Here is a 23,172-nt window from a genome sequence, read left to right on the forward strand (position 1 = left end):
TGCTGGTTCCCATGGGCTCCCGAGGGAGGGGCACCTTCCCGAGGCCCTGGGTCCCTGCACCTGGGGTTTCGGGGCTGGAGTCAAGGCAGGCTTCCTGGAGGAAGGAGCCACAAAAGGTGCCCCTGGGGACGGAGGGGTCTCCAAGGGGTCCCTCCTGGGATCCAAGACTCTCAGGGCCGGTTGGTGTGCTTTGGCCACGAGCCTGGCCTGGGGCTCCCGACTGAGGAGCTGAGCCGCCTAACTGTCTTCCCCGCCAGCCTTGGGCGCAAAGCGGGACACTTGGGTCCGCCCTCGGCCCTGGGTGTTGGGCGGGGCTGCACCTGTTGCCGCCGCTGGGGCTGTCGCCGCTGCGCACCTGCCCCAGGTGAGCCGCCCCGCCCCCCCGCGGTCGCTCGCGAGGCCCGCGTCCTGGCAGCAGACGAGTGGCAGTCACGGTTCAGAGCCACCTGGGTGAGTGGAGGTCGCCGAGGCCCAGAAGTGCGGTCCAGGCCCGGTGCTTGGGGCGGCGGGGGCTGCTTGCCCCGAGGAGCTCTGCGCGGGCGCGGTCCCGCAGGAAGTAGCTCGGAGTCGGCCTGGCTGCCCGCGTCGCCCGCCCGGAAGCCCGAGCCCGTCGCTTACCCGCCTCTCGGGCCTCCCAGCGGCTCCGGACGCAGGCAACGGCTTCCTCGTGGCCTCTGCGCAGGAGAGGGAGGGGGAGCGGGACACGCCGGGCCACCCAGCAACGCCCCAATCCCAGACCCCAGACCAGAGGCCCCCCAGGGCTGGGGGAACGACCCGGGAAGAGTGCCAGAGCCGGGGCGCGCCGGTCGCCCGGCAGAGCTGCCGCCACCTGCGCGCTCCAAGCCGCCGCCGGCGCGCGCCCGCCAGCTGTGCGCGCCCCCGGCCGCCTGAGCGGTGCACCTGTACAGTGGGGGCGCTAAGTCCGGTCCACCCCAGGCACGGCGGGTCGCAGGGTGTGGGGTGTGTGGTGTGGCGGGAGAGCTGGGCATCGTTGGGCTGAGAGGGGAGGACGGAGCCCCTGGGCCTGCGAGGCCACAGCTTTCCACGCGCACGTTCCTTCATTCAGGAGAGACGCTCCGGGGGCGCAGCACCCCGCAAGGCGCAGAGTGGCCGCGCGCCCTGGATGAGACACAGACGCTGCTAGGAAACTATGGGGCGCTGAGCCGCAAAGCCGGCGGCGGGCCGGGGTCCAGTCTGTTCCTGAGGCTGGGGTAGCAGCCCCACCGCACAGACCTGAGGGCGAAGGAGCCTGGACTTTTCCAGGAACCACGGTTGTGGGGCCCAAGGTGCTGGGTGGTGCGGGTGGGGGGGCGGTTCAGAAATACTGTTCTGAGAGAGAGCCTGCGACCATGTGGGTGGTTTTTCTGCCCCCCCCCCCCGGAGGTGAGGGCATCCAGGCGCAGCTGGGAGCTGGCGGCACAGACGGGGGCAGCCTGGCAGACGCTCTGAGAGGCAGCGAGGCTGGTGGGGGTCGCTGGGAGAGCGCCACCCTGCTTCCTGCCTGGGCTCCTGGGCCAGGCGCTGGAGGGCCACAGCGAGGCTGTCAGGGCTGGGGCCGGAGGAGGAAGGGGGTTGCAAAGCTGGTGCTGCATCAGAGGTACCCGCTGCTGGCCCCCTGTGGGTGAGGGCTGGGGCAGGGGCCCTTTTCTACGGACATCAGTACCGGCCACCTGTTGCTGGACCTCCGAGTCCTAGGTCAGTCTGGGGGCGGAGTCAGCAGGGACAACGGGGAAAGCTGGCTGCCCCAACACAGAGCTGGGAGCCTCCTCCGAGGCCCCTGTTTACTTCCTGTCCTGAAAGGGGGGCACTGTCCTCTCATCCCAGCCTGAAACCAGGGGCCACACTGGCACCACAGCCCACTGGTACCTGCTCACTGTTTGGGGTCTACACCTTGGAGGTGGTCAGGGAGGGGACCAAAGATCCCTGATCTAGGCCCTATTATTGGCAGGAGTTTCCATAGGACCCCCCTCCCCAGGAGGTCAGAGGTTAGAGACACATGGGCCTGCTCACTTTGATGTGGGGGCGGGGGTGCGGGAGGACATGGAGATTCCCCTGCTTTCCTGGGGTGGCATCGTGGTGGGGGGGTCTCCAGGAAGCAGGCCACCCTGCCCAGCTGGCCCTCCTCCTGTGTGTGCAGGGTAGCCCCCACTGGGGGCCTCCTTGCCAGAGCCCCTCACCTTGCCCTAGGCTCCAGCCTCTGCCACCTCCCCCACACCTCAGGCCTGGCCTCAGGAAGTGCAGCCCCGGTGGGCTGGGGCGGGCCCAGAGGAAGGAGCCCTTGACTCAGAGCTACAGGAAGAGCAGGGGCAGGCGGAGCTGGCGGGGGCAGGCGGGGCTGCGAGAACCTCACTGCCCGCCTGCCTGGAGGGGTGGGTGCCGGGGTGGGGTTTCGGTTCAGGAGAGGATGTGACCGCGAGGCCAGGAAACTACGGAAAAGTCCGGATCAAACACCCGAACAAAGCCAGGTCCTCACCCCCGTTGGCGCAGTGTCCAGGGCGGCCTCGGGGCTCCGGGCTGGGCCAGGGGCCCAGCTGGGCAGAATTTGCTCCCAAGCACAGGTCAATGACCTCTGTGACTGCATCCCCTGCTGGAGGAAAGAGCCGGAACCAGGTGACTCTCCGGTGCCCTCCCACGGCGGCCTGCTGCTCGGGCCGCCGTGGGCCTGAACCCTCCTCCCCTGCTGCCTGCCCAGCCCGAGGCCCCTCCGCGGCGTCAGGCCTGGCTGAGGGGAGGCCGCGGCATGTGCAGCATGCGTGCCGGTGACAGTGAGGGACGACAGGAGGTGGGTGCGTGGCTCCTGGTGTGTGTGGGGCTGTGCCCCTGCAGGGGCCGTTCCAAGTCTGTGCCGTGCGTGCCCGCGTGTGGACCGGAGTGCTGAGGTGTGGGGTTCCGTGCAGGTGTGTGGGGGGAGGGGCTGTGTGTGTCGGGGTGGGTGTGCCCCACAGAGACTGCAGGGGAGGGGTGTGCAGGGGGGGGCTGCGAAGGAAAGGCTGCCTCCTGGCCCCGAGAGGGTGCCAGAGGGTGTGTGCCCACTCTCCCGCCCTGGCCGTCACGGTGGCCCTGGGGCAGGGGAAGGTCCCCCCAGGGCCCCTCCCAGGCCTGTGTGAGGTGCCCCAGCCCCGACACTGTTCTGGGGCTCTGCTGGCATCCAAGGGGCAGCAGGTGCTGTTTGTGGCCAAAGTTACATGTTAACTCACCCTGTTCTTGTTTAACTCGCTCTCTGGGGATGGCGGCAGCCTCTGACCCATCCTGGCGCCCTGACTGACCCGCTGAGAAGACAGAGAGGGCGTCCCGCCCAGCCCTCGGGGTCCGGTCTGCTCAGCTGAGGAGCCCACTCAGCCGGGCCTGGCACCGTGCCCAACCTGCCGGAGGAGGGCCCGGTCAGACCATGGCAGGTAGATGGGTGGCGGGGGGTATGCGCCCCACTCTCACCCACCTCCTGCACCTCCCTGGCTCCTGGCTGCCATGTTGCCTGAGCTCTGCTCACACTCCTTCAGGCCAGTGGGGGTGGGCACAGTCGGGGGGGGTGCAGGGAGATGTGGGTGGCTGGGGGAATGCGCTCTGAGATGAGGGCTGTCTCCTCTGACTCCTAGTGCTCCTCAGCCTGGTTTGAAGGTGAGAAAGTCCCGGTCTCAGGGAGGCGGGAAGGTTTGCCTGTGGTCTGCTGCTACCCCAGGCTCCGATCCCAGGTGGAAGGTGCCCACGCTCACAGCGACTCCCCCAGGAGGGGGCAGGGCTGAGGCTATAGTGCCTGGCCCTTGACCCGGGGCTCTTGTCCTGGGTGGACGAGCAGCCAGATTCCGGGCCCTGTCCTCCATGAGACCCCGGGACAGACATAGTGTGGCCACCCAGCCACACATGCCTCTGGCCAGCCTGTTCTTCCTGCCCACAGACCACCTGCAGGGAGTGGGAGCCAGGTGCCCTGGGCGCGGCTGACCTGCCGTGTGTCATGTTTCTGCAGATGTCTGCAGCAGGCCCCCCGACTTCCTCTCCCCTTCTGGAGACCAGACACTGGCGCCAGCCCTGGGCAGTGTGGTCACTCTGAACTGCACAGCCTGGGTGGTCTCTCCGCCCCACTGTCCTCTGCCCTCGGTCCAGTGGCTGAAAGACGGGCTGCCGCTGGGCAACGGCAGCCACCACGGCCTTCACGAGGAGTCCTGGTAAGAGGCCCCCGACACGCACGCGGCAGGCGGCCTCTCCGACCCGCACCTGGTCCGTAACCACCTGGGGAGTGACTTCCCAGACGGGACACGGGCAGAGTGCCACTCTGGACACAGACTGAGTGAGAGTCAGTGCCCGCAGGGACAGAGGGACCTTGCAGACACTCTCCGTATACCACCGTCCAGGGCCACGGGGGCCAGCAGTGTCCTGAGGCCTGAATGAGGCATGGGCCGTTGGCCCCAGCCTGGGGCCCGAGGGCCCCTGGGACCCAGACACAGACCCGGGATCAGGGTGACTGTCGCTAAACAGACCTGCCTTCAGCGGGTTCTGCCACCTCTCTCAGCGTATGGCCTGAGGGCTGCCCAGGGAGGCCCAGCTGCAGCCTCTTGGCGAACCCCAGACGGGTGGGGCTCTGGGGGTCCGACGACGCTCTCAGGCCCCAGGTGACAGAGCGGGGCCCGGTCTGCCCAGGGTCAAGACCAACTCGTCCGAGGTGCTAGTATCCAGTGTCCTGGGGGTCAACCTGACCGGTGCTGAGGACTACGGGGCCTTCGCCTGCTCCGTCTGGAATGTCAGCTCCTCCTCCTTCACTCTCTGGAGAGCTGGTGAGGGGGATACAGGGGGACAGGTAGGAGGGGGCCGAGGAGCCTGGGGGCTGGAGGGGGCTGGGTGAGGGCTGCAGCCGCTCAGGCCACAGCGCTGTCCCCAGGCCCCGCAGGCCACCTGGCGGCCGTGCTGGCCTCGCTGCTGGTCCTGCTGGCCCTGCTTCTGGCGGCCCTGCTCTACGTGAAGTGCCGGCTCAACGTGCAGCTCTGGTACCAAGACAACTACGGGGAGGTGGAGATGAATGGTACGTGGGTGGGCAGCCGGCCTGGTGGCATCAGCCTCCGGAGGCTCCCTCCGGGTGGGGCTGCCCCGGGCAAGCGGAGGGGCTCTGGGGGTGGGCAATAGGGGCGCATCAGCCCTGCAGGGCTCCGGTGAGCATGCATTCCAGGGGAGAGGGACACATGCAGCCCGGGAGGGCAGAGCGTCAGCCGAAAGGGGCCAGGAGGCCAGTCTGCTGTTTCTAGGCCCCCGCTTTAAGAATCCTGTATTGGGGAGGGGGCGGGGGCGGGGTCTGCGTCGGGGGTGCGGGCCTCGGTCCTGCGCGCGTGTGGGGAAAGGGTGAGGGGGCCCTAAGGGACGGCACCTGGAAGTGGCAGCCGGGCCTGGGAAGGGCCGCGCTGACCCGCCGCCGTCTGCAGACGGGAAGCTCTACGACGCGTACGTCTCCTACAGCGACAGCCCCGAAGATCGAAAGTTCGTGAACTTCATCCTGAAGCCGCAGCTGGAGCGGCATCGGGGCTACAAGCTCTTCCTGGACGACCGCGACCTCCTGCCCCGGGCAGGTACAGCAGCGCCCGGTTCCGGGGCTCCGCCCCCGCGCTGGGCCACGCCCCCAGACCCGCCCCTCGGCTCTGGCCCCGCCCCTCGGCCCTGGCCTCGCCTCTCGTTGGGCCCCACCCTCTCTCGCGGTGGACCCTGACCCCCTGGGCCCCAGCCTACCGGCTTTTCGCAGAGCCCTCCGCCGACCTCCTGGTGAACCTGAGCCGCTGCCGGCGCCTCATCGTGGTGCTGTCGGACGCCTTCCTGGGGCGGGCCTGGTGCAGCCACAGCTTCCGGTGGGTGTTGCGCGGGGCCGTGGGGGCGGGGCCCAACCGCGGTCTGCTGACGGTCCCGCCCCCGCAGGGAGGGCCTGTGCCGGCTGCTGGAGCTCACGCGCAGACCCATCTTCATCACCTTCGAGGGTCAGCGGCGCGACCCCGAGCATCCTGCGCTGCTCCTGCTGCGCCAGCACCGCCACCTGGTGACCCTGCTGCGCTGGAGGCCCGGCTCCGTGGTGCGGAGGGTGGTGCGGGCTTCGGGGTGGGCGGAGTTCCGTGGCGCGCTGCCCAAGCAGCCTCCTTTGAGGCTCCCAGAGCCAGTGCGGGCGCTTCCTGGCGTTGTTTGTCTGGGGCCAGGGCTTCCAGCGTGGGCCTCCCCCACGTGTCCACACGTGCTCAGCGCCCCACCTTGGCCCCCAGACGCCTTCCTCCGACTTTTGGAAAGAGCTACAGCTGGCGCTGCCGCGGAAGGTGCAGTACCGAACGAGGGAGGGAGACCCGCAGACCCGGCTGCAGGATGACAAGGACCCCATGCTGATTGTGCGAGGCCAGGTTTCCGAGGGTCGGACCCTGGACCCGGAGCTGGACCTCGACCCCGAGGGGGACCTGGGTATGTGCACCCAGCCCCACCCCTGACCCTGAGGAACTCTACCTGGGAAGGAAGAGGGGCTCACAGCTTCGAGGAGCTCTGAAAGGGGTTCGGGTGGCCGGGACTCGTCCCTGCAGGCTGTGGATGGGCTTGGCACCCCCAGGACCCCTGACCACACAGCTTCCCCAGAGGCGCGTGGGCCTAAGGCGTGCCCAGAGCTTCTGGGTCCTCAACTGTTACCTCCCAGGAGGGTGAGCGGGGAGGGAGCTCAGCTTCAGGCCTGGTGGTGTCTCCTCCACAGGTGTGCGAGGCCCTGTCTTTGGGGAGCCACCAGCTCCACCACACGCGAGTGGGGTCTCGCCGGGAGAGGCCCGGGGCAGCGAGGTGGACGTCTCTGACCTTGGCTCCCGCAACTACAGCGCCCGCACGGACTTCTACTGCCTGGTGTCTGAGGAGGACATGTAACTGGCCCCTCACCTCCGATGGTGCCGCAGGAGGCCAGGGACAGCTGGGAGCGGGACCCTGAGCCCTGCCTGCCTGTGGCCCTGGGACCCTGGGACCTGTCCTCATGCCAGAAAAATAAAGTCTTTTTGGACCCTGCTGGGGCCGCATCCTGTCCTCTCCCGGGGCAAGAAGGGGGCACTCAGCGGCCGGGGCTGGGCACCCCTCACTTCCGCCTCAGGCTCCTCAGGGCTGTCAACCCCTCCCTTGTTCCACACTGATGGCCACTCCGCCACAGAATCTGGGCGTCCGCTCCAGCCCTCCCTCCCTCCATCCGCTTCCATGCGGAGCCAGCTCAGGCAGGGCTCTGGTGTGGCCTCCTTGGGCCCCTCTGCAGGGCTGGGGGTGGGGGGCAGTGTGGCTGTCCCCAGCCCCCTCTGACCGAGACAGGTGCTGGGGGAGTCAACCCCTTTAAGAGACTCCAGGTTCTGAGCTTTGCAGAGGAAGCCCTTTGTTGCTCAGGAAGCCCTGAGAAGATCAGTGAGCGCCTCACCGCCAAGGGGCCTGACTCAGGGCGAGGGGGGTGGGGCCCGAACCTGCTGGGTCCCGAGCCTCAGATGGATAGCAGGACAGTCCCCAGCCAGGAACCCCCAGGGGGCAGGGGGCAGGGCAAGGAGGAGTGTCGGGGGCCTTTGTCTCGTGAGCAGGACAGCACCAGAGTCAGGAGTGGCCATGCCCCCAGTCCCCATGTGCCTGAAGTCCCCAGCTCTGCGGCGTCTGGGCCTGGGGTGGCACTGAGGCTGCTGCGGGGTGCCCCGCCTCCGCTGCTCCCCCTGGCCAGCTCTCTTCACCAGACACCCCCTCCCCGAGCCTGAGAGGAGGCCCAGAGGACGGCATGGTTGTGCTTGGGGACACTGGAACACCCAGGGGTCAGAGTGGCCAGAAAACACGCAGGACTGGGGCTGCTGTCGCCATGACCACCTTTATTTACTCCCAGCGCCGGCTGTCCCGAGGCCCCGCCCGGCCCCGCCGGCCCCACCTCCGCCACGGCCACCAGCCCACACACCAGAGCAGCCTCAAGCCCTGCCCCACTCCCTGCCCTGCAGAAGCCAAGTCCCCAGCTGGAAGCCCCCCCGCCCCGCCCCACCCCCGTCTCCTCCCTGGTGGCCCAGGCCTTTCCAAGCTGCACGTGGGGCGGCAGCGAGCGGCCCCCGGGCCATCGGCCTTCTCCTCCGGGCCGGCTGGCAGGCGGTGCGGAGCCAAGCCTGTCCCTCGGAGGCTGGGTCACGTTGCGTCCTCCTCCTCCTCCAGGAAGGCCTTGCCTAGGGGCCCAGGAAGTCCTCCTTCCGATAACCCTTCTGCAGTTGGGGGCGAGGGGGTGAGTGAGAGGACGCAAGCCACCTTGCGTCCCACCCGCCCCCCGGGGCGCTGATGTGGACCCCTCTCCCCGGGTCTCCGGCTCCACCCCAGTGTGCAAGGCCGCCCACGCGCTGCCCCCGGCCCCAGCGCCGTCGCCGCTGGAACGTACCGCCCGGAAGTCCCGGTGGAGCTTGTTGTACTGCCACAGATTGGCCAGGAGGCTGGAGGCCGCTCGGGAGGACTTCTCGCTGTCAGGGCTGGGGAGGGCCGACAGGGTCAGAGGGGGCGGGGTCAGCGGGGGCGGGCGAAGCCGGAGGGCAGGCTGGGCGGCAGGGTGGCCTCACCTGTCGCGCTTCTTCTTGATGAAGACCAGCTTGCGGAGCCCGTCAAAGTACAGCAGGTCTCGGGCCGCGATGGGACTGACCACCACCAGGTTGTTGAGTATGGCGATGATGTTCACCAGCACGTCCGCCGGGGGGCACTTCTCGCCCACGCTGCCCGGCAGCTTCTCGATCAGGTGGCTCACCACCTTCGTGGCTGGGGGAGGCCAGGCGGTCAGTGTCGGCCCCACTCGCAGCCCCAGGGAGCTGGCGAGAAGCCAGCCCGGCCGGGCAGCAATTCAGACCGGGTCCAGGGGAGCGCCGGCTGGGCAGCCGAGGGCGGGGCCCCGCACCGCCAACTGACTCACACATCTCGTCCTTGTTCCTGGCGTTCCGGGACAGGTTCCGGATGAGGCCGGTCAGCGAGCGCAGCTGGTGGTGGTCGGCCGTGCGGACGCGGTCCAGCAGCGGGTTCAGGATGCGCTCCTGCTCCAGAGCCAGGCGGCTGAGCACGCCCGCCCACTGCGGGTGGGGGAGGGGCTGATGAGAGCAGGTGAAGGCGCCGGCGCCCGCCTGCATCCTCGCGGTCCCCTCGTGGGGAAACTGAGGCAGCACTGGCTCCCATCCCCTGTGCACCCCGGCCAGGACCTCACGGAGCACGACTCCGGTCAGGCCCCTGTCGGCGTAGGCCCCCCGGGCACCTCCGCTCAGACCCAGAGCCCAGCCTGAGAGCCCACAGCCCCAAGGTCTGCCCCAGCCGGGACGCTGGCCTCACTCCCGCTGTGCCTCAGACGTCCCCCTTTCCCGCCCCTCCTGCCCAGCCGGAGGCCGCCGCTCCCCCGCCTTCTTCCCTCTGTCGGTCCGCCCACGAGTCTGGGTGTGTCTGCTGCCCCTCCCCCAGCGGACCGCAGGCTCCCACCCCCTGTGCGCCCTCGCGTCCCCGGCAGGTGGCCGGGCGCCCCCTCGGGGGCGGGGGGGGGGGGCCCTCACCCTGCGGTCCCCGGCGGTGATGTTCTGCAGGGCCCCCGCGGCCGCCTCCGTGGTGTGCCGGTTGAGCTCGCAGCGCTGCAGGAGGCGGTTGTACAGGCCCACGATCTGGGGGCTCCACAGCCACTCGAGGCCCTTGGGGTCCTTGGACACCTCGGCGAAGGTCAGCGCGTCGGCAGTGAGGGGCAGCTGGGCAGCAAGGTGTGGAGGAGGGTCAGCCGAGGTCGGGCCAGGCTCCCCACCGCTGCCCGCCCGGCCCAGGCCCACCTCTCGAAGCCGCCGGCTCTGCGGCGTGAAGCAGCCCACCACCTCGCCGGGCGGCGCCCCAGCCACGTCCCTGCGGCCCCGGCCCTCGAGTCGCTGCAAGGCTGACGGCGGCATCTCGTCGTACAGGCGGTAGGACAGGTTCCTCAGCACGCACACGGCGTTCTCCACGCTCTGCCACGGGCGGGCTGCGGTCAGAACGGGCCGGCGCCCCCCCACCCCCTCGGCACAGGCCGCCCCTCACCTTGTCCTCGCACTTGCCCACGTCCAGGGCGTGGTTGATGTAGGTGACCAGGGCGTCCACCAGCCCGTGGCACTCCCGCATCTTCTGGCGAGTGGCCTGGGAGGCTGAGCTGAGGTTCCTGTGGGTGGAGGCGGATCAGAGACACCCCCGGGGACCCCCAGAAGATCCCACCCCCACAGGGACCTGAACCCAAGGGCTGAAGGTCCTTTGGGCACCTCCTGCCCTTGGTCCCCCTGAGACACCGCTGGCCCAGGTCCCGCTGCACAGCCACCCCGTTCACACCCCGCAGCGTCCAGAAGAGGTCACGAAGGTCAGATCGAGCCCTGACTTAATGAACGCTGAGTCTGCTGGCATCACACCTGGCGGCCTCCTGCGTCAGCTCCCAGCCCGGCTTGGTCTCTCTGCTCCCGCTCCCTGGCCGTCTCCGCCCTGGTGTCAGGCCTCCCGGACTCCCGCTCCTGCCCCACAGCTGCCGCCTCGGCCTCTCCCAGCCCAGTGCCCGCTGCCCCCTGCCAGGTGCTGCCCCCTGCCCGGCGCTGCCCCCTGCCCGGCGCACCTGAGGAAGCCCGTGGCGTTGTAGAAGATCTCGGACTCAGAGGCGTTCTGCTGGATGAGGGGTGGGCCCCCAGCCCCCGAGAGGGGGCTCAGCACCAGGTCCGTGAGCTGCTCCAGCGTGTCTCGGGCCAGGCGGTCCTTCAGATGGTCGCTGGAGGACAAGTTCCACAGGATCCCTGCGGCAGGTGGGGCCAGAGCCGTGGTCAGGGGCAGCCCGGCAATCCCTCTGGCTTGTCCCTGGATGCTGAGAGGAAGCTTCTAGCCCCCCCCCCACACCCAGGGCTCACCTATCACGATGACCCTCACCCGAAAGCCCACTGGGGACAGCTGGAGTGTGACCTGCAGGGCCCCGGGGCTGCAGCAGACCCTGGGGACATGGCCCTGGGCACTGGAGACCTGCCACAAAGGCAGTCACGGGAGCCAGAGAAAGTGATGGGATGGGGGGCGGGCGAGCACAGAGCCGGAGCAGGCGGAGGGCCACAGGCGGCGGGGGCGGGGGCGGGGGCGGGGCGGCGCCGGCACCTGTGACGTTCTTGCGCAGCTCGTCGTCCTGCTCGCGCAGCGTCCGCAGCAGCTCGAAGATGCCGTTCTCCTCCACCAGGGCCAGCTTGTTCTCCGCGTTGTCGTAGATCAGGTTGCGCATGGCGCCCGTGGCATGGCGCTGCACCTCCTGGTTGGCGTGGTTGAAGAGCTTCACCAGCCGGGGTACAGCCTGGAGGCTGCGGGCCTGCGGGCACAGGCATGCCAGGTTGGCACGTGTGCGCGCACTATGCAGGTGTGCACAGAGGTGTGAAGGTGTGTGCAAGTTGTGTGCAGGTGTGCAGAGGTGTGCACAGAGGTGTGAAGGTGTGCAGAAGTGTGCAGGTGTGTGGAAGTGTGCACGGAGGTGTGAAGGTGTGTGTAGGTTGTGCAGATATGCACAGAGGTGAGAAGGTGTATGCAGGTGTGCAGAGGTGTGAAGGTGTGTGTGTAGGTTGTGCCGGTGTGCACAGATGTGTGCAGGTGTGCAGAGGTGTGCAGATGTGCACAGAGGTGTGCACAGGGGTATGAAGGGGTGTGCAGGTTGTGCGGGTGTGCATAGCACTCCCTCCTGCTCCTCCCCTGCAGGGGAGGCTCTGGGCAGGGTGGAATGTGCCCCGTCAGCTGGCAGAGAGGTCAGTGAGAGTTGGGGTCAGCAGGGGTGTTCACAGGCTGGTCACCTGCTTCTTGGCCGCAGCGTCGCTGTAGCACTTGTGCTGGATGTAGGCCGCTCCCAGCACCTGCAAGTTCGGGTCCGAGGCCATGAGGTACTTAACTGCCGACGGCAGGTCAATGTCATTGAAGCTGCAGAAACAGGGGCCAAGGGTCAGGCTGACCATGGGGACGCCTGGGGCCACGGCAGCAGCCCCCTCCCCACGCCAGGCCAAGCTCACCCACTGCTGAGCCTCTGCAGAGTGCGCTGACCGCCGTAGCTGTCCAGCCCACGCACATCCGGCAGGTGGCCGGCTTCGCCCAGGCTGAGGCTGCGCACCGAAGGTGCTCGGGCCACGGGCTCCAGGATGGGCCCTGGCACCGCCCCAGCCGCCACGCGGCTGCGGTGGCTGCTCTGGAATCGCTGCAGGGTCCGCATGGCAGGGGCACGGATAGTCCGGCTGGGCGGCGGACCCTCCACAGCCTCCGGCCAGTCCAGGCCGCCTGCCCGGCCGGAGCTGGAGCTGGCCTGGCGCTCGTAGGCGAAGGCCCTGTAGGCGGAGGTGGCTGCGGGCTCCAGCTGCTCGGATACCACGCTGCAGCGGTCATCCAGGGCCCCAGGGCCCAGCCGCAGTGAGCGAAGGGACAAGGTGTCGTAGTCCACCCGGCTGCCTCCGCCACCTCCGCGCTCGTGGAAGGACACAGGCCGGGTGCTGAGGCAGGCGGCGGGCTGGGCTCCTCCGTACCCTGTGACCCCGTAGGCGCCGCCCCCGTTGTGGGCGGAGCTCATCCTCCGTCCACAGCTCAGGTCCACCGCCGAGCGGGAGGACCAGGCAGCCGGGCTGTAGGAGGGTTTGGCGAGCTGCCGGTAGGTCTGCGAGCAGGATGGGGTGGGGGGCGGTGAGTCAGGGCCCGCCGGGCTCTCCCGCACCCTAGGGACCACAGCCTCCCCCAGAGCGGTTCCCCTGGGACCACAGAGCCCCGACTCTCCGGCTGGAGCGGGTGTCACTCACCGAGGCGCCGTCCCCACTCTGGCCCTGCGAGCGGGAGCTGAAGCCTGCCTGCAGAGTGTGGAACTGGCCCCATGGCGAGCCTGCAGACAGGGGCAGTGGGAGCTTGGCCAGGCTGGACGGCAGAGCACTGGTGTCCTGCCTGTCCCCTGGGCCCTGGGCCCAAGGGCAGGGGGTGGGGGGCAGGGGCCTTGGCCCCGGTCCCTGCCATCGCCTCATCTGTCTCCTCTGATGTCAGCCCTGGTGGCCCCTCTGCCACCGCCTCCGGCTCCTCGAGCTGCGCTGGGGGCAGACGCGCTCAACCCAATGACCTCAGCCCCTCGGGTGGCGTGGCAGGGGCCCCTGTGTTAGCGCTCCGATCTCTGCCAGGGCAGGGTGCCCGGCCCCTCCTCCAGGAAGCCACAGTGACCTCCCGCGAGCCCGTCCCGTGCCGTGGCCACACAGGGCAAGGCTTTGCTCGCCGACAGTGTCCCTGGACCAGTCTGTCCTGAGGGGCGGTCCCCTGTCCCACCTGGCAGAGCCACGCCCGGGCTGCCCAGCCACTCACAAACCGAGGGCCCTGGCGCCAGCCTGACTCTGTGGTGAGTGAGTGGACAGACGGGGTGGGGTGGGCAGAGGGCGGAGAGATGGGAGACGGGCTGTGGTGAGGATGGGCGGATGGACAGACGGACAGACTGGAGGGTGACTGGCCTTCCAAGCTGGGGGGAGGGAGCCTGGGGGGATGCGGAGCAGACAACTGGGTGCCTGGACGGGCGGATGGGGGGACACACCAGGGCGGGGCAGTGGGGCAGACTGGGGAGGGGTGGGCTTTTTGGACAGGGAGGGGCTGCCTGGGGGATCCGCCCCTGCCAGAGTCCCGCTGGGGCCACATCTGCGGTGCGGGGGCCGGTCCAGTCTCCCCGGAGGACTCGGGCTGGGGTGCAGGCCAGGGGCCTGGCCCGCCCTCCAGCCTCTGTCTCCGACCTGCCCTGGCTAATGAGGCTTCTGGGCAGGGGCTATTAACCCTTTGACGCTAGGGAGGCTCAGCCTGGGGAACTTACCCCCACCCCAAATTATAATCTTCCTGCCCCTAATTGGCAGGGCGGCCAGGGTGGTAATTAACCCTTCTCTGCTCCACCCTCCACCCCATGACCCCTGGGCGCCACCCAGGCCATCAGGGAGGCCGGGGCCTGGGGGTGGGGGGCGGGGGAGGACCCAGGGGCCCAGGCTGCTCTGGTGACCCCTGTGCTGGCTGACCTTCACGGGGACCCCTGGGGGCCAAGGTCCCTACCCCTGCCATCCTGGGAGGCTCGCCCCCCTAACCCTGGTCCCCGCCGCTGTGGCTTGGCGAGTGAGGAAATGGCATTCACAGTCGTGGCAGCATATACTCACGCTCACACAGGATGCACACCTGCATGCACACACACACACAACATGCACACACGTGTGCACACACGCATGCAGTGGAGCCAGGATTCCTGCACAGGGCGGTCTGCCTGGCACCGAGCCCCCCGCTGCTGTTGTCACGGAGAGGATCTGGGTCACAGCAGGGGGCCCCGGTCGGACGGGCAGACGGGTGGCGCTGGTCCAGGATCCCCAGACCCGCCCTCACGTCTCTGTCTGCCCGTCCCTGCGGGGCGTGGGGGTGGGGCGGGCACCGGAGCCGGGGCGTCTGCCTCCCTGGCACTGATGTGCGTGTCCGCCTGTCTCAGGGACCGTGTGTGAGCCTGTCGTGGGGGCGGGACGTGTGCCAGGTGTGCTGCAGGTGTGCCCCTGGAGACGGGCCTGCCATGTGCCAAGCGCCAGCCGCCCTGTCAGCCCCCCTGTCAGCCCCCTGGGGGGGGTCAGGGATGAGGGCCAGGAGGTCCCAGCCAGGCCTGGCTGAGGGGACCCCCTGGGCCCCGAGGGGTGGTGGGAAGCCCCACCCATGGCTTCTCCCACACCCTCTTGGGCGGGGTGGGTGACTCAGTGCAGGGCCCGGGTGAGTCAGGGAGCTGAACCCTGGAGCCGGCCTCGCCGAGGCCTCTGGCCCGGCACCACCACACCCGCCGAGGCCGCCTCTGTCCGCCGCCCCCGCCACCCGGCGCCCACCCTGCCGGCCGCCGCCGCCTACCTCTGGCCGCCCCGTCCGGCTCGGCCGTCCCGTTGTGCCTCGCCTGCTGGCCCAGCTGCAGGAGGCGAGCGCGGACCTGCTCCTGGACCCGGGCGGCGCGCAGCCGCTCAGCCTCCGGCCCCTCGGCGCCCCGGCGGTCCAGCTGCAGGTCGGAGGGCAGCGCCAGGGAGCACACGCCGGCCTCGGGCTGCAGGGCCGACAGCAGGAAGTTGCCGTCTTGCATGGCGGCAGGCGCGCGGGGCCAGGGCCGCCTGGCCTGGGCCGCAGTGGACGCCTCCAGCCTGAACTGTCTTCGGGTGCCGTCCCCGTCCCGAGCGGCCCTGTCCCTGAAGTTCCCTCCCCGCTGGCTGGCTGGGAGGCGGACGCCCGCCCAGCCCTGAGCTCGGCTGGGGGCGGGGACACCTGGGCCAGGTGGGAGGGAGGGGCCACCGCCCGCTTAAGGTGGAATTTAGGTGGAAGAACAGGCCCAGGTCCAGGCCTGGCTGCCTCCTCCTCCAGCCCCGGCCAGGGCCCGGCTGCCGGGTCTGGGCCCGGATTTGCTCCCTGACGGAGAAGGCCTCACGGCCCCTGGGTGTGGGGCTGAGCTAACCGGGCCCTACTGTCCTCTGGCGGCTCCAGGGGCCCAGCCTGGAGGCTGAGGCGGGCCTGGGGGGGGTGCTGAACGTTTAGAAAAACACAGAGTCACTATTGGGAGTCCGGTCAGTGCTGAGGGTCAGGCCTGAGGATGCGGGGCTGAGGCTGGAAGGGGCCCAAGGAGTCCTGGTCACCGTCCTGGTCACCGTCCTCGGTGGCGGCAAGACCTGGGAAGCTCGCTCTCCGGGGCACAGCCTCCCGGTCCCCGGGTGCTGGAAGCTCCCGCAAACACCTCTGCAGAGGCCTCAAGGGCTGGCTGGGCCTCCCTGGCGCCCCTCCCGGGCCCCTGGCCCCCGGGCCATGCGGGTGGGGAGCCGTTCCCAGCACGTGAGTCAGGGCTGCGATGGGACTCGCAGGTGGGGCCACCCCAGGGGGCTGACTCAGAGGAGCCCCTCCCAGCTGCTGGGCAGGACCGGGGGAGCAGAACCCAGGAGCCCTGCGAGACAGGACTCGGTGTCAGAGTGGGGGGTGCCGGAGCCCGGGGGGGTCTATCTGAGCCCCTCACCCAGCCCGACTGGCAGCTGCACGGCCCCTCGGTGGGCCTGGTGTGGGTCCGGGAGAGGCCCCTGGTAGACGGAGTGGGAATGAGGGGTGGGAGCCTCACGCACCTTTTGAATCCCCCTCACTCCCCCACAGAGCCCCGTGGGGCCACTCTCACAGCCTCCCTCCCCCAGAGGCTGCCTCTGGCCCCGCCCTGCCCCCCAGGGGTTCCCCCCACACACAAAGATATTTGCCTTACTGTGCAATCAGTCCTGGCAGGGATGTGGTTCCAGGTGGGAATGGTGTTGGGGGCAGGGGCCTGGCCAGGAGGAAGGGGGGGTTAGTGCGGGGCGGAGGGAGCCGGGGAGGGTCAGAGGGCAGAGTGTAGGGGGGATTATGGGGCAGTGTGGGCATTTAGGGGTCCCTGGAAAGGTCAGGGTAAGGCTGGGGCGGGGCCTCTGGGCTGGAGGAGGTGGTGCAGGGTGGGAGACCTACCCTGGTGGTGGCAGCCCACACACTGCCCGGCTCCTGGCTCATCGCAGAAGCTGCTGCTGCCCGCAGAGGGGTCCCGAGCTCCATCCCCAGCCCCGAGAGCTTGTCCTGGGAGGCGCCTCACTGCGTGCGGCACAGGGCTGTGGGGGCGCTGCCGGGCAGGGAGGGGATGCCCGCACGCCCAGCTCATCGGACCGGCTGCTTCCCTGGGAGACCTGTTCTGGGTGGAAAATCCCGGGAGGCTGGTCCGTGCGGCGCAGGGCGCACCTGGAGACACGCACCTGGGCAGGGGCAGGGCCAGGCCCGCCCTCCACCGGGGTCTACCGGGGCCCCCGGAGGCCAGCCCGGCGCCTGGTTGGGGGTCCGAGGGGCCCTGGGGAGGTCCCGGGTGCAGGGGACTCGGGCGGGGTCCCGGCCACCCGGCAGGCAGAGGGGGCACCCGGCGGGGGGCGGCCCTGTTTTCAGCAGCTTGTGGGGGCCCCGGGACTGGTTCTAAGGAGCTCCCCCCTCCTCTGGGCAGGGAAGGGTGCGGGGACCCAAGCCATGACACACCTCCCCGACAGGCGGACCCCTCCCCAGCGCGGACCTCGTGCCTCTGTGACTCAGTGTCCGGGGAAAGCCTGGGGTCCCGGCGCACTCTCCCTGACTGATGCAGGGCCAGGGGCCCAGCCGGGGCCTGGACCTGTTCCCCCCACTCTCGACCTCAGGCTGGGGCGAGCCTGACCCCCGGACAGCTTCCTGCTGGTCCTCTGACCCCAGGGCCCAGTGCAAGGGGAGGGAGCACCAGGAGGGTCCGGGGGGGGGGGGGGCTTCCCGGAGGAGGCGGGTCTGTGACAGAGGGAGGGGGTTTGCCCAGGGAGCCTGGGGACCCACATTCAACCTCCCATGTGTGTCCGGGTGCACCGTCCGGGTGAGACCCTGACACCCGGGAGCCTCTGATGGTGAGGGAGCAGCTCTCTTACTGGGCAGGCGGGCGGCGGGGGGCTGGGGAGGGCCTGAAGCCTGCCCAGGGGAGGCCGGCGGGGGGCAGGTCACATTTACACCCCTTCCCCTGCCGGGTGGAATGGGTGGGAGGGGACCCACAAACGCTGTGGAGGAGGAGGAGCTGGGGAAAAGAACAGGGGTTCAGGGCGAGGGGCCTCAGGGCCAAGAGCCAGACTGGGGCGTGGTGGAAGGAGGGTCCCTGGAGCGCTCGAGACCCAGAGGCGGAGGAGGGACACGGAGGGAGACCCCTCTGCCTCCCTGCGGTCGGTCGCAGGCTGGACGGGTGGCTAGCAGCAGAAGTCGGGAGGGCACGAACGCGCAACAGTAGACCCGACAAAGCCAGAAACACACAGGCGCACAGGGAGGTTGAGTAGCTGCGGGTGGGGGACCTGCAGGGGCGGGACCGGGTTGGCTCAGGGTGGTGGGACCGGATGGGCGTGGGCGCAGCGCTCCCCGAGGCCCCCAGAGGCGTGGCGCCTCGCCTGCAGCCAGGGGTGTCCGGGCGCTTCGCTTCGTGGTGACGTGCCCACGCTCGCAAATCTTCCCACCTCCTGCGGTCTGGGCTCTCCCTCCGGGCCGGCCCGCCCCCACCTCCTCCAGGGAGCCTGCCTAGATTGTCGTCCTGGGACCCTCTCCTAACCCTAGGTGACCCTGGGCGGGTAACCTGGCCGCCTCTGTGCCCCCACCCCCACCCCGCCTTGGCCTTTGGCGTGGATGGTGCCTTAGGGATACTGGTCCCAGGGGCCCCAGGGGTCGGGTTGTCACCTTTCACCTACGCTCCCCCCCCCCCCCCCGCCACCTATTGCCCACCCCTCGTTCTGAGCTCTTCCTGTAGCCCGGTGCTTCTAGGAGACAGGCGTGTGCGACCCCGACAGCTGCATCTTTCTGCCGGGGGCTGCTGGGGTCCAGCGGGCGTGGACAGTGAGCACACAGCGGCCCACGGACAGCGAACCCTGTGGGGACCGCAGGGCAGCTGCAGCCTCCGAGCCCGTCCCTGCTCTCTGGGCAGAGCCCCGAGAGGAGCCCGTTTGCACTGGAGGGCCCTGCCTGGCGCAGGGTGGCTGGAGCCACGGCCAGGTGGGGACGGTAGGAGGAGCAATGGGAATCCCCTGGGCTTCCAGCAGGGGGCGGTGATCAGATTCGTGTCTCAGAAGACCTTCAGTCTCTGTGGGGAGAGTGAGTTCAAGCAGGCTGGGAGACTGGCGGGGGCCCAGTGGGGGCGGGGGGCTTGGGGGCCGACAGCTGCCTCCCCTTCCCCAGCAGTGAGTCCCCTGTCCCTGGAGGAGAGCGAGCCCATGCTCCCTCGTCGGTCCTGAGGGAACCGGTAGGAGGCAGCCACGGGCTCTGATTCCTTAGGGCGGCCCGTGTACCGGGCAGGGGACTCCCTTCTCGACCCTCACGGGAACCTCAGGAAGGCAAAGCCGGGACCCCCTCCTCGTTGCAGTCGGGGAACCGAGGCCCCTCGAGGCGAAGTAGGTCTCCAGAAGTGACACCACAAGCTGGGGGGGGGGGGTGCACAGAGATGTCTTACCCTGAGGGACAGCCCGAGGGCAGGGGCGGTGCTGGGGGCTGGTGCTGGCTGGTGGCACGGAGGCCCGGGCAGGGCGCCCGCCCCGGCTCGCAGCCCCTCGCTCTGGGGCGTGGAGGTCAGCTCCTGGGCGCCGGGAGCCTCTGGCTCGCAGGGCGGCGGGGCGTAATTTGGGGCTGGTCCTTTCTGCCCCCAGGACTCGGCCGGCGATTTGCTGACCCCCACGGCGGAGAAGCCGGAGCTCGCCTCACCCACGGTGGGCTGAGACCCACACGCCCGCCCGTCGCCCACGGCGTCGTCACCCCGGCCCGGGACTTCCCGCACGTGCGTTTAGGGTCGCGTTTTGGCGTCAGCGTTTCCAACCGCGCCTCTGGCCTGTGTTTACGCCTACCGGACCAACAGTGTTTTCTCCCGCTGTGTCGCTGGCCTGCTCCTCCCCACCCCCACCCCGTCCCTCTCTGCCTCCTGGCCGGTCTGCGCCCCGCCCTCTGCCGCCTTCTGGGCCGGCGTCACGTCCAGCTCCTTTCTCCCACCGCGTGTCCTGTGCTTTCCCCAGACCTGTCTTCTCTTCTCGACGGGGCCTCCGGCAGCGGCTGCTCTGGTTTGGGGAATTGCTCAAATGGCCTGTAGTTCTGTCGAGCTCTTATTTTTCTGGGGGGTAGGATTGAGGGAGGGAGGTGGGTTTGGGGGCTCGGGGGAGAGTGGTGGGCGGGGGGAATGGAGACAACTGTACTTGAACAGCAATTTAAAAAGAGAAAAAGTTGTACTTTTTTCTACTTTGCTCCTAAGTGTTGTTTTTATCGTCGATTTTTTTTTGTTTTTAAATTTTATTATTTATTTTTAGAGAGAGAGGAAGGGAGGGAGAAAGAGAGGGAGAGAAACATCAGTGTGTGGTTGCCTCTCGAGCATCTCCTACTGGGGACCTGGCCCACAACCCAGGCCTGTGCCCTGACTGGGAATCGAACCAGCGACCCTTTGGTTCACAAGCCCACACTTAATCCACTGAGCTGTGCCAGCCAGGGCTGAATTAAGCTTTTAAGAGTCTGCCCCGGCTGGTGTGGCTCAGTGGATTGAACACCAGACCATGAACCGAAAGGTCGCTGGTTCAATTCCCAGTTAGGGCACATGCCTGGGTTGCAGGCCAGGTCCCCCACTGGGGGTATGCAAGAGGCAACAGATGGATGTATCCATCACAGCGTGATGTTTCTCTCCCTCTCTTTCCCCCTCCCTTCTCCTCACTCCAAAAATAAATAAATAAAATCTTAAAAATCTTAGGATGCCACACCCTAATATGAGGATCCTGTGAGTTACCTGCCCAGGCAAAAGGAACTCAGTAGATGTGATTAAAACCGGGGAGTAGCTCTGGCTGATGTGGCTCAGTGGATTGAGCATGGGCCTGTGAACCAAAGGGTCACTGGTTCGATTCCCAGTCAAGGCACGTGCCTGGGTTGCAGGTCAGGTCCCCAGTGGGAGGGGCACAGGAGAGGCAACCCCACACACAGTTTCTCTCCCTCTCTTTCTTTCTCCCTCCCTTCCTCTCTCTCTAAAAACAAATGAATAAAATCTTTTATTAAAAAGAAAACCCACCAGAGGGTTATCCTAGGTGTGTCTAGCCACGACTCCATCTTGGCCGGAAGTCTCCTCTTTCTTTTGGTTTTTTTTTTTTAGATTTTTATTTATTTATGTATTTTTTAGAGAGGAGAAGGGAGGGAGAGAGGGAAACATCAGTGTATGGTTGCCTCTCGCACGCCCCCTGCTGGGGACCTGGCCCATATCCCAGGCAGGTGCCCTGACTGGGAGTCGAACCAGAGGCTCTTTGGTTCACAGGCCGGCGCTCAGTCCACTGAGCCACACCGGCCAGGGCTCACTGTGGCTTTAACTTGCGTTTCTCTGTGGATTAGCGATGTCGAGCAACCATTTTTTCAAATGCCTGTTTGGTATCTGTGTGTCCTCTCGGGAGAAACGTCTATTCAGGGCCTCTGCCCGTCTTTGAGTCAGACGGTTTGGTGTTTCGGTGGGAAGTGGTGTGCGTCTGTCGTGCATTTCAGACGGCGACCCCTCACGGGGCGCGTCACTGGCAGATCCCCCCCCCCCCCCCGTGCAGCGGGCTGTCCTTCTGTGGGCGGCTCCCTCTGCAGAACTGTCCAGTGGGATGCGGTCTCACGGTTTGCCGTGTCGTCCCCCCCGCCCCCCCGGGGACACACGCCCAAGAGAGAGCCCCGCTGAGGGGGGAGCCGGAGGCTGTGCTGCCCGTCTCCCTCCGGGGGCTTCCCGGTTCCCGTCTCACGTGGGGGTCCCTCGTCCGTGTCGGGTGTAGCCTTGTGTGTGGTGTAACCGAGTGGCCGAGTGCCCTTTGTTTTTCACACGTGTCTGTCCAGCTGTCCCGACCCCATGTGTTGGAGTCCGCCCCTCTCCCTCCCCACCCCGTCCCGTGTGGATTCTTAAGTCCCGAGCGGTTCTTCCCTCGCCGTGTGGCATCTGCAAGTGCGGACGACCCGTCTGGGCTGGATACTTAGGGAGCAGCAGGCAGCGTCAGCTGGGGGCGTCAGGGGGCTTCTGAGGGGGCAGCTGTGTGCTCCACCCCGTGGGCACTTGCCCACGTGGGCCAGCGGGACTTACGATGACGCCCGAACGTCACAGGTGACTTGGCGTCTCTGAACACCTACTGGCTGCTGCAGCCAGCAGCCCAGAGCCGAGAGCCTCCCGCTGCTCCTGCAGCAGGGACACCCCTAGGATGTTCTCGGGGCCACGCTGGAGCGTTTATTTGGTCCCTTTTATCAAAATTCTTCCTGCTGCTTTGTGTCCGTAGGTTACAAACCTGAGTGAGGGATGCCTTAGGGACAGGACTTGGGCGCGTCCCTAGAGGACTGTTTGGGCCGCCGGGCAGATGTGCGGCGGTCTCCCGGCTGAGTGCCAGCGAGCAGGCGCCCAGGCCGACAGCGGCAAGGGTCCGCGCCGTAAGCCCTGGGACCCGCGACGGCCCCCTCGCGTGGCGAAGGGGCCTGTGGCTGCGAGTGAGGAAAGGGTGTCGACTGAGATGTGGGGACGACCGTCCGAGTGCCAGGGTCGGAGCGGACGTGAGGACGGGCGCAGGGCTGCGAGGGACACGGGGACGCGGGGACTTGGGAGGGCGCTGGCTCCGAAGACAGAGGACGAGCCCTGGAGCCCAGAAGTCCAGGCAGCCTCTGGAACGGAAACGGCTTCCACCCTGCAGCCCCCAGGGGCGCTGCCCTGTCAGGGCGTGACCTTCAGAACCGCAAGGTCGGAAACGCCACCGCTTGTGGAACTTGTGACGGCGGCTGCACGTGCCTCATGCAGGCGGGCGGTGGGCACCCGGCACCAGGCGGACCACCGCCTCCCTCACACCGCTGGAACCCAGCCGGAAACTGGGGCTGCGCCCGGAATAGCAGGTCCTCAGCACCGCCCAGCCTCTGGGCCGATACTCTTCAGTGCCCTCCCGTCCTTGAACTGCCGGCTCCATGAGCAACAGTCGAACCTAGCTGACACACGCCCTGAGCCTGGTCCCAGGTCAGCCCCCACCCGGGGCGCTGCGGGCCCCCACCCCCGAGGAGCGGGGGGCAGGGCTGGCGCTCGGGTCTCCAGGGTGGGGGCCCAAGTGAGTGGCGAGGGCTCTTTGCTCGCAGGTGGGAAGGCCACATGACTCCACAGGCCACGGCAGCGAGGACGGTGTCCGTCTGGGGCCCGTCCCCTCCAGGGCCCCATGCCGAAGTTCACAGGGAAAGGACGGGCAGGGGACAGCAGACCTGGGGGTGGAGGGCGGGGTCAGCGAGGCCGCTGTGGCTGTGGGTCGGGAAGGTCGCTGGGGGCAGCAGTGGGGCCCAGGGCCACCCATAGGTGCAGGGCCCTCTGGCCGCCACGGGGGCCCCCCATCTCTGTCCTCCCAAGAGAGCCAGGCAGAGGACCAGTCGGAACTAAAAAAAATATTTCATTTCATTCTGAATAAAAAACGGAACAGACGGAACTCGTGGAAATCCTGAAAACAACGTCATCGCTACGGCAAAATTTCACAGAAATTGTCGCACAGCGGGTGGGGGCGAGCCCGGGCCTGACCCGCGGTCAGGGCCGCCTGTCTGGGCGGGGGCCTGAGGGGCAGCGGCCTGGGAGGGCCGCGGGGGACAGGCACAGGTGGGGCTGGGCCCCTGCGGCGGGCCCCCGCCCCCGACAGCACTCGGGACTGCAGCGGCCAGCGGGCAGCGGGC

At 68.1% G+C, this 23,172-nt stretch overlaps 2 protein-coding genes across 6 annotated transcripts; one reads left to right on the plus strand and one right to left on the minus strand.

The window, feature by feature from the left end:
* The first annotated feature begins 309 nt into the window (after positions 1–309).
* SIGIRR (single Ig and TIR domain containing) lies at positions 310–6,993 on the plus strand. Of its 5 annotated transcripts, none has more exons than XM_036029926.1 (10): positions 310–450; positions 3,237–3,395; positions 3,962–4,160; positions 4,633–4,766; positions 4,871–5,011; positions 5,406–5,549; positions 5,720–5,822; positions 5,890–6,040; positions 6,225–6,414; positions 6,695–6,993. In XM_036029926.1, exons 2-10 carry the CDS (start codon positions 3,389–3,391, stop codon positions 6,856–6,858), a joined length of 1,233 nt encoding a protein of 410 aa, XP_035885819.1. In that variant the 5' UTR covers positions 310–450; positions 3,237–3,388; the 3' UTR covers positions 6,859–6,993. The 5 variants fall into 5 exon arrangements, with proteins under 5 accessions (XP_035885819.1, XP_035885822.1, XP_035885820.1 ...); XM_036029929.1 differs by having other exon boundaries at positions 348–364; XM_036029927.1 differs by lacking the exon at positions 310–450 and adding an exon at positions 1,562–2,897.
* A 900-nt stretch (positions 6,994–7,893) lies between these two features.
* On the minus strand, positions 7,894–15,202 carry PKP3 (plakophilin 3). The gene is made up of 13 exons (XM_028517710.2): positions 14,836–15,202; positions 12,747–12,826; positions 11,976–12,607; positions 11,763–11,886; positions 11,086–11,290; positions 10,565–10,739; positions 10,009–10,126; positions 9,768–9,938; positions 9,504–9,689; positions 8,882–9,035; positions 8,538–8,730; positions 8,363–8,450; positions 7,894–8,192 (listed from the first exon to the last, which is right to left on the minus strand). Exons 1-13 carry the CDS (start codon positions 15,056–15,058, stop codon positions 8,157–8,159), a joined length of 2,385 nt encoding a protein of 794 aa, XP_028373511.1. The 5' UTR covers positions 15,059–15,202; the 3' UTR covers positions 7,894–8,156.
* Positions 15,203–23,172: the final 7,970 nt, after the last annotated feature.

Source organism: Phyllostomus discolor, chromosome 6 (assembly GCF_004126475.2).
Source record: "Phyllostomus discolor isolate MPI-MPIP mPhyDis1 chromosome 6, mPhyDis1.pri.v3, whole genome shotgun sequence".
Classification (NCBI taxonomy): Eukaryota; Metazoa; Chordata; class Mammalia; order Chiroptera; family Phyllostomidae; genus Phyllostomus; species Phyllostomus discolor.

Excerpts from the sequence above, each read along its gene's own strand:
- PKP3 (XM_028517710.2), bottom strand. The coding sequence starts at position 15,058 with ATGCAAGACGGCAACTTCCTGCTGTCGGCCCTGCAGCCCGAGGCCGGC. Across the intron at positions 8,731-8,881 it reads CAGGAACAAGGACGAGATGT|CCACGAAGGTGGTGAGCCAC; the intron begins GTGAGTCAGTTG and ends GGCCTCCCCCAG. Across the intron at positions 8,451-8,537 it reads ATCAAGAAGAAGCGCGACAG|CCCTGACAGCGAGAAGTCCT; the intron begins GTGAGGCCACCC and ends GGCCCTCCCCAG.
- SIGIRR (XM_036029926.1), top strand. Across the intron at positions 4,767-4,870 it reads CTTCACTCTCTGGAGAGCTG|GCCCCGCAGGCCACCTGGCG; the intron begins GTGAGGGGGATA and ends CGCTGTCCCCAG. Across the intron at positions 5,550-5,719 it reads CGACCTCCTGCCCCGGGCAG|AGCCCTCCGCCGACCTCCTG; the intron begins GTACAGCAGCGC and ends GGCTTTTCGCAG.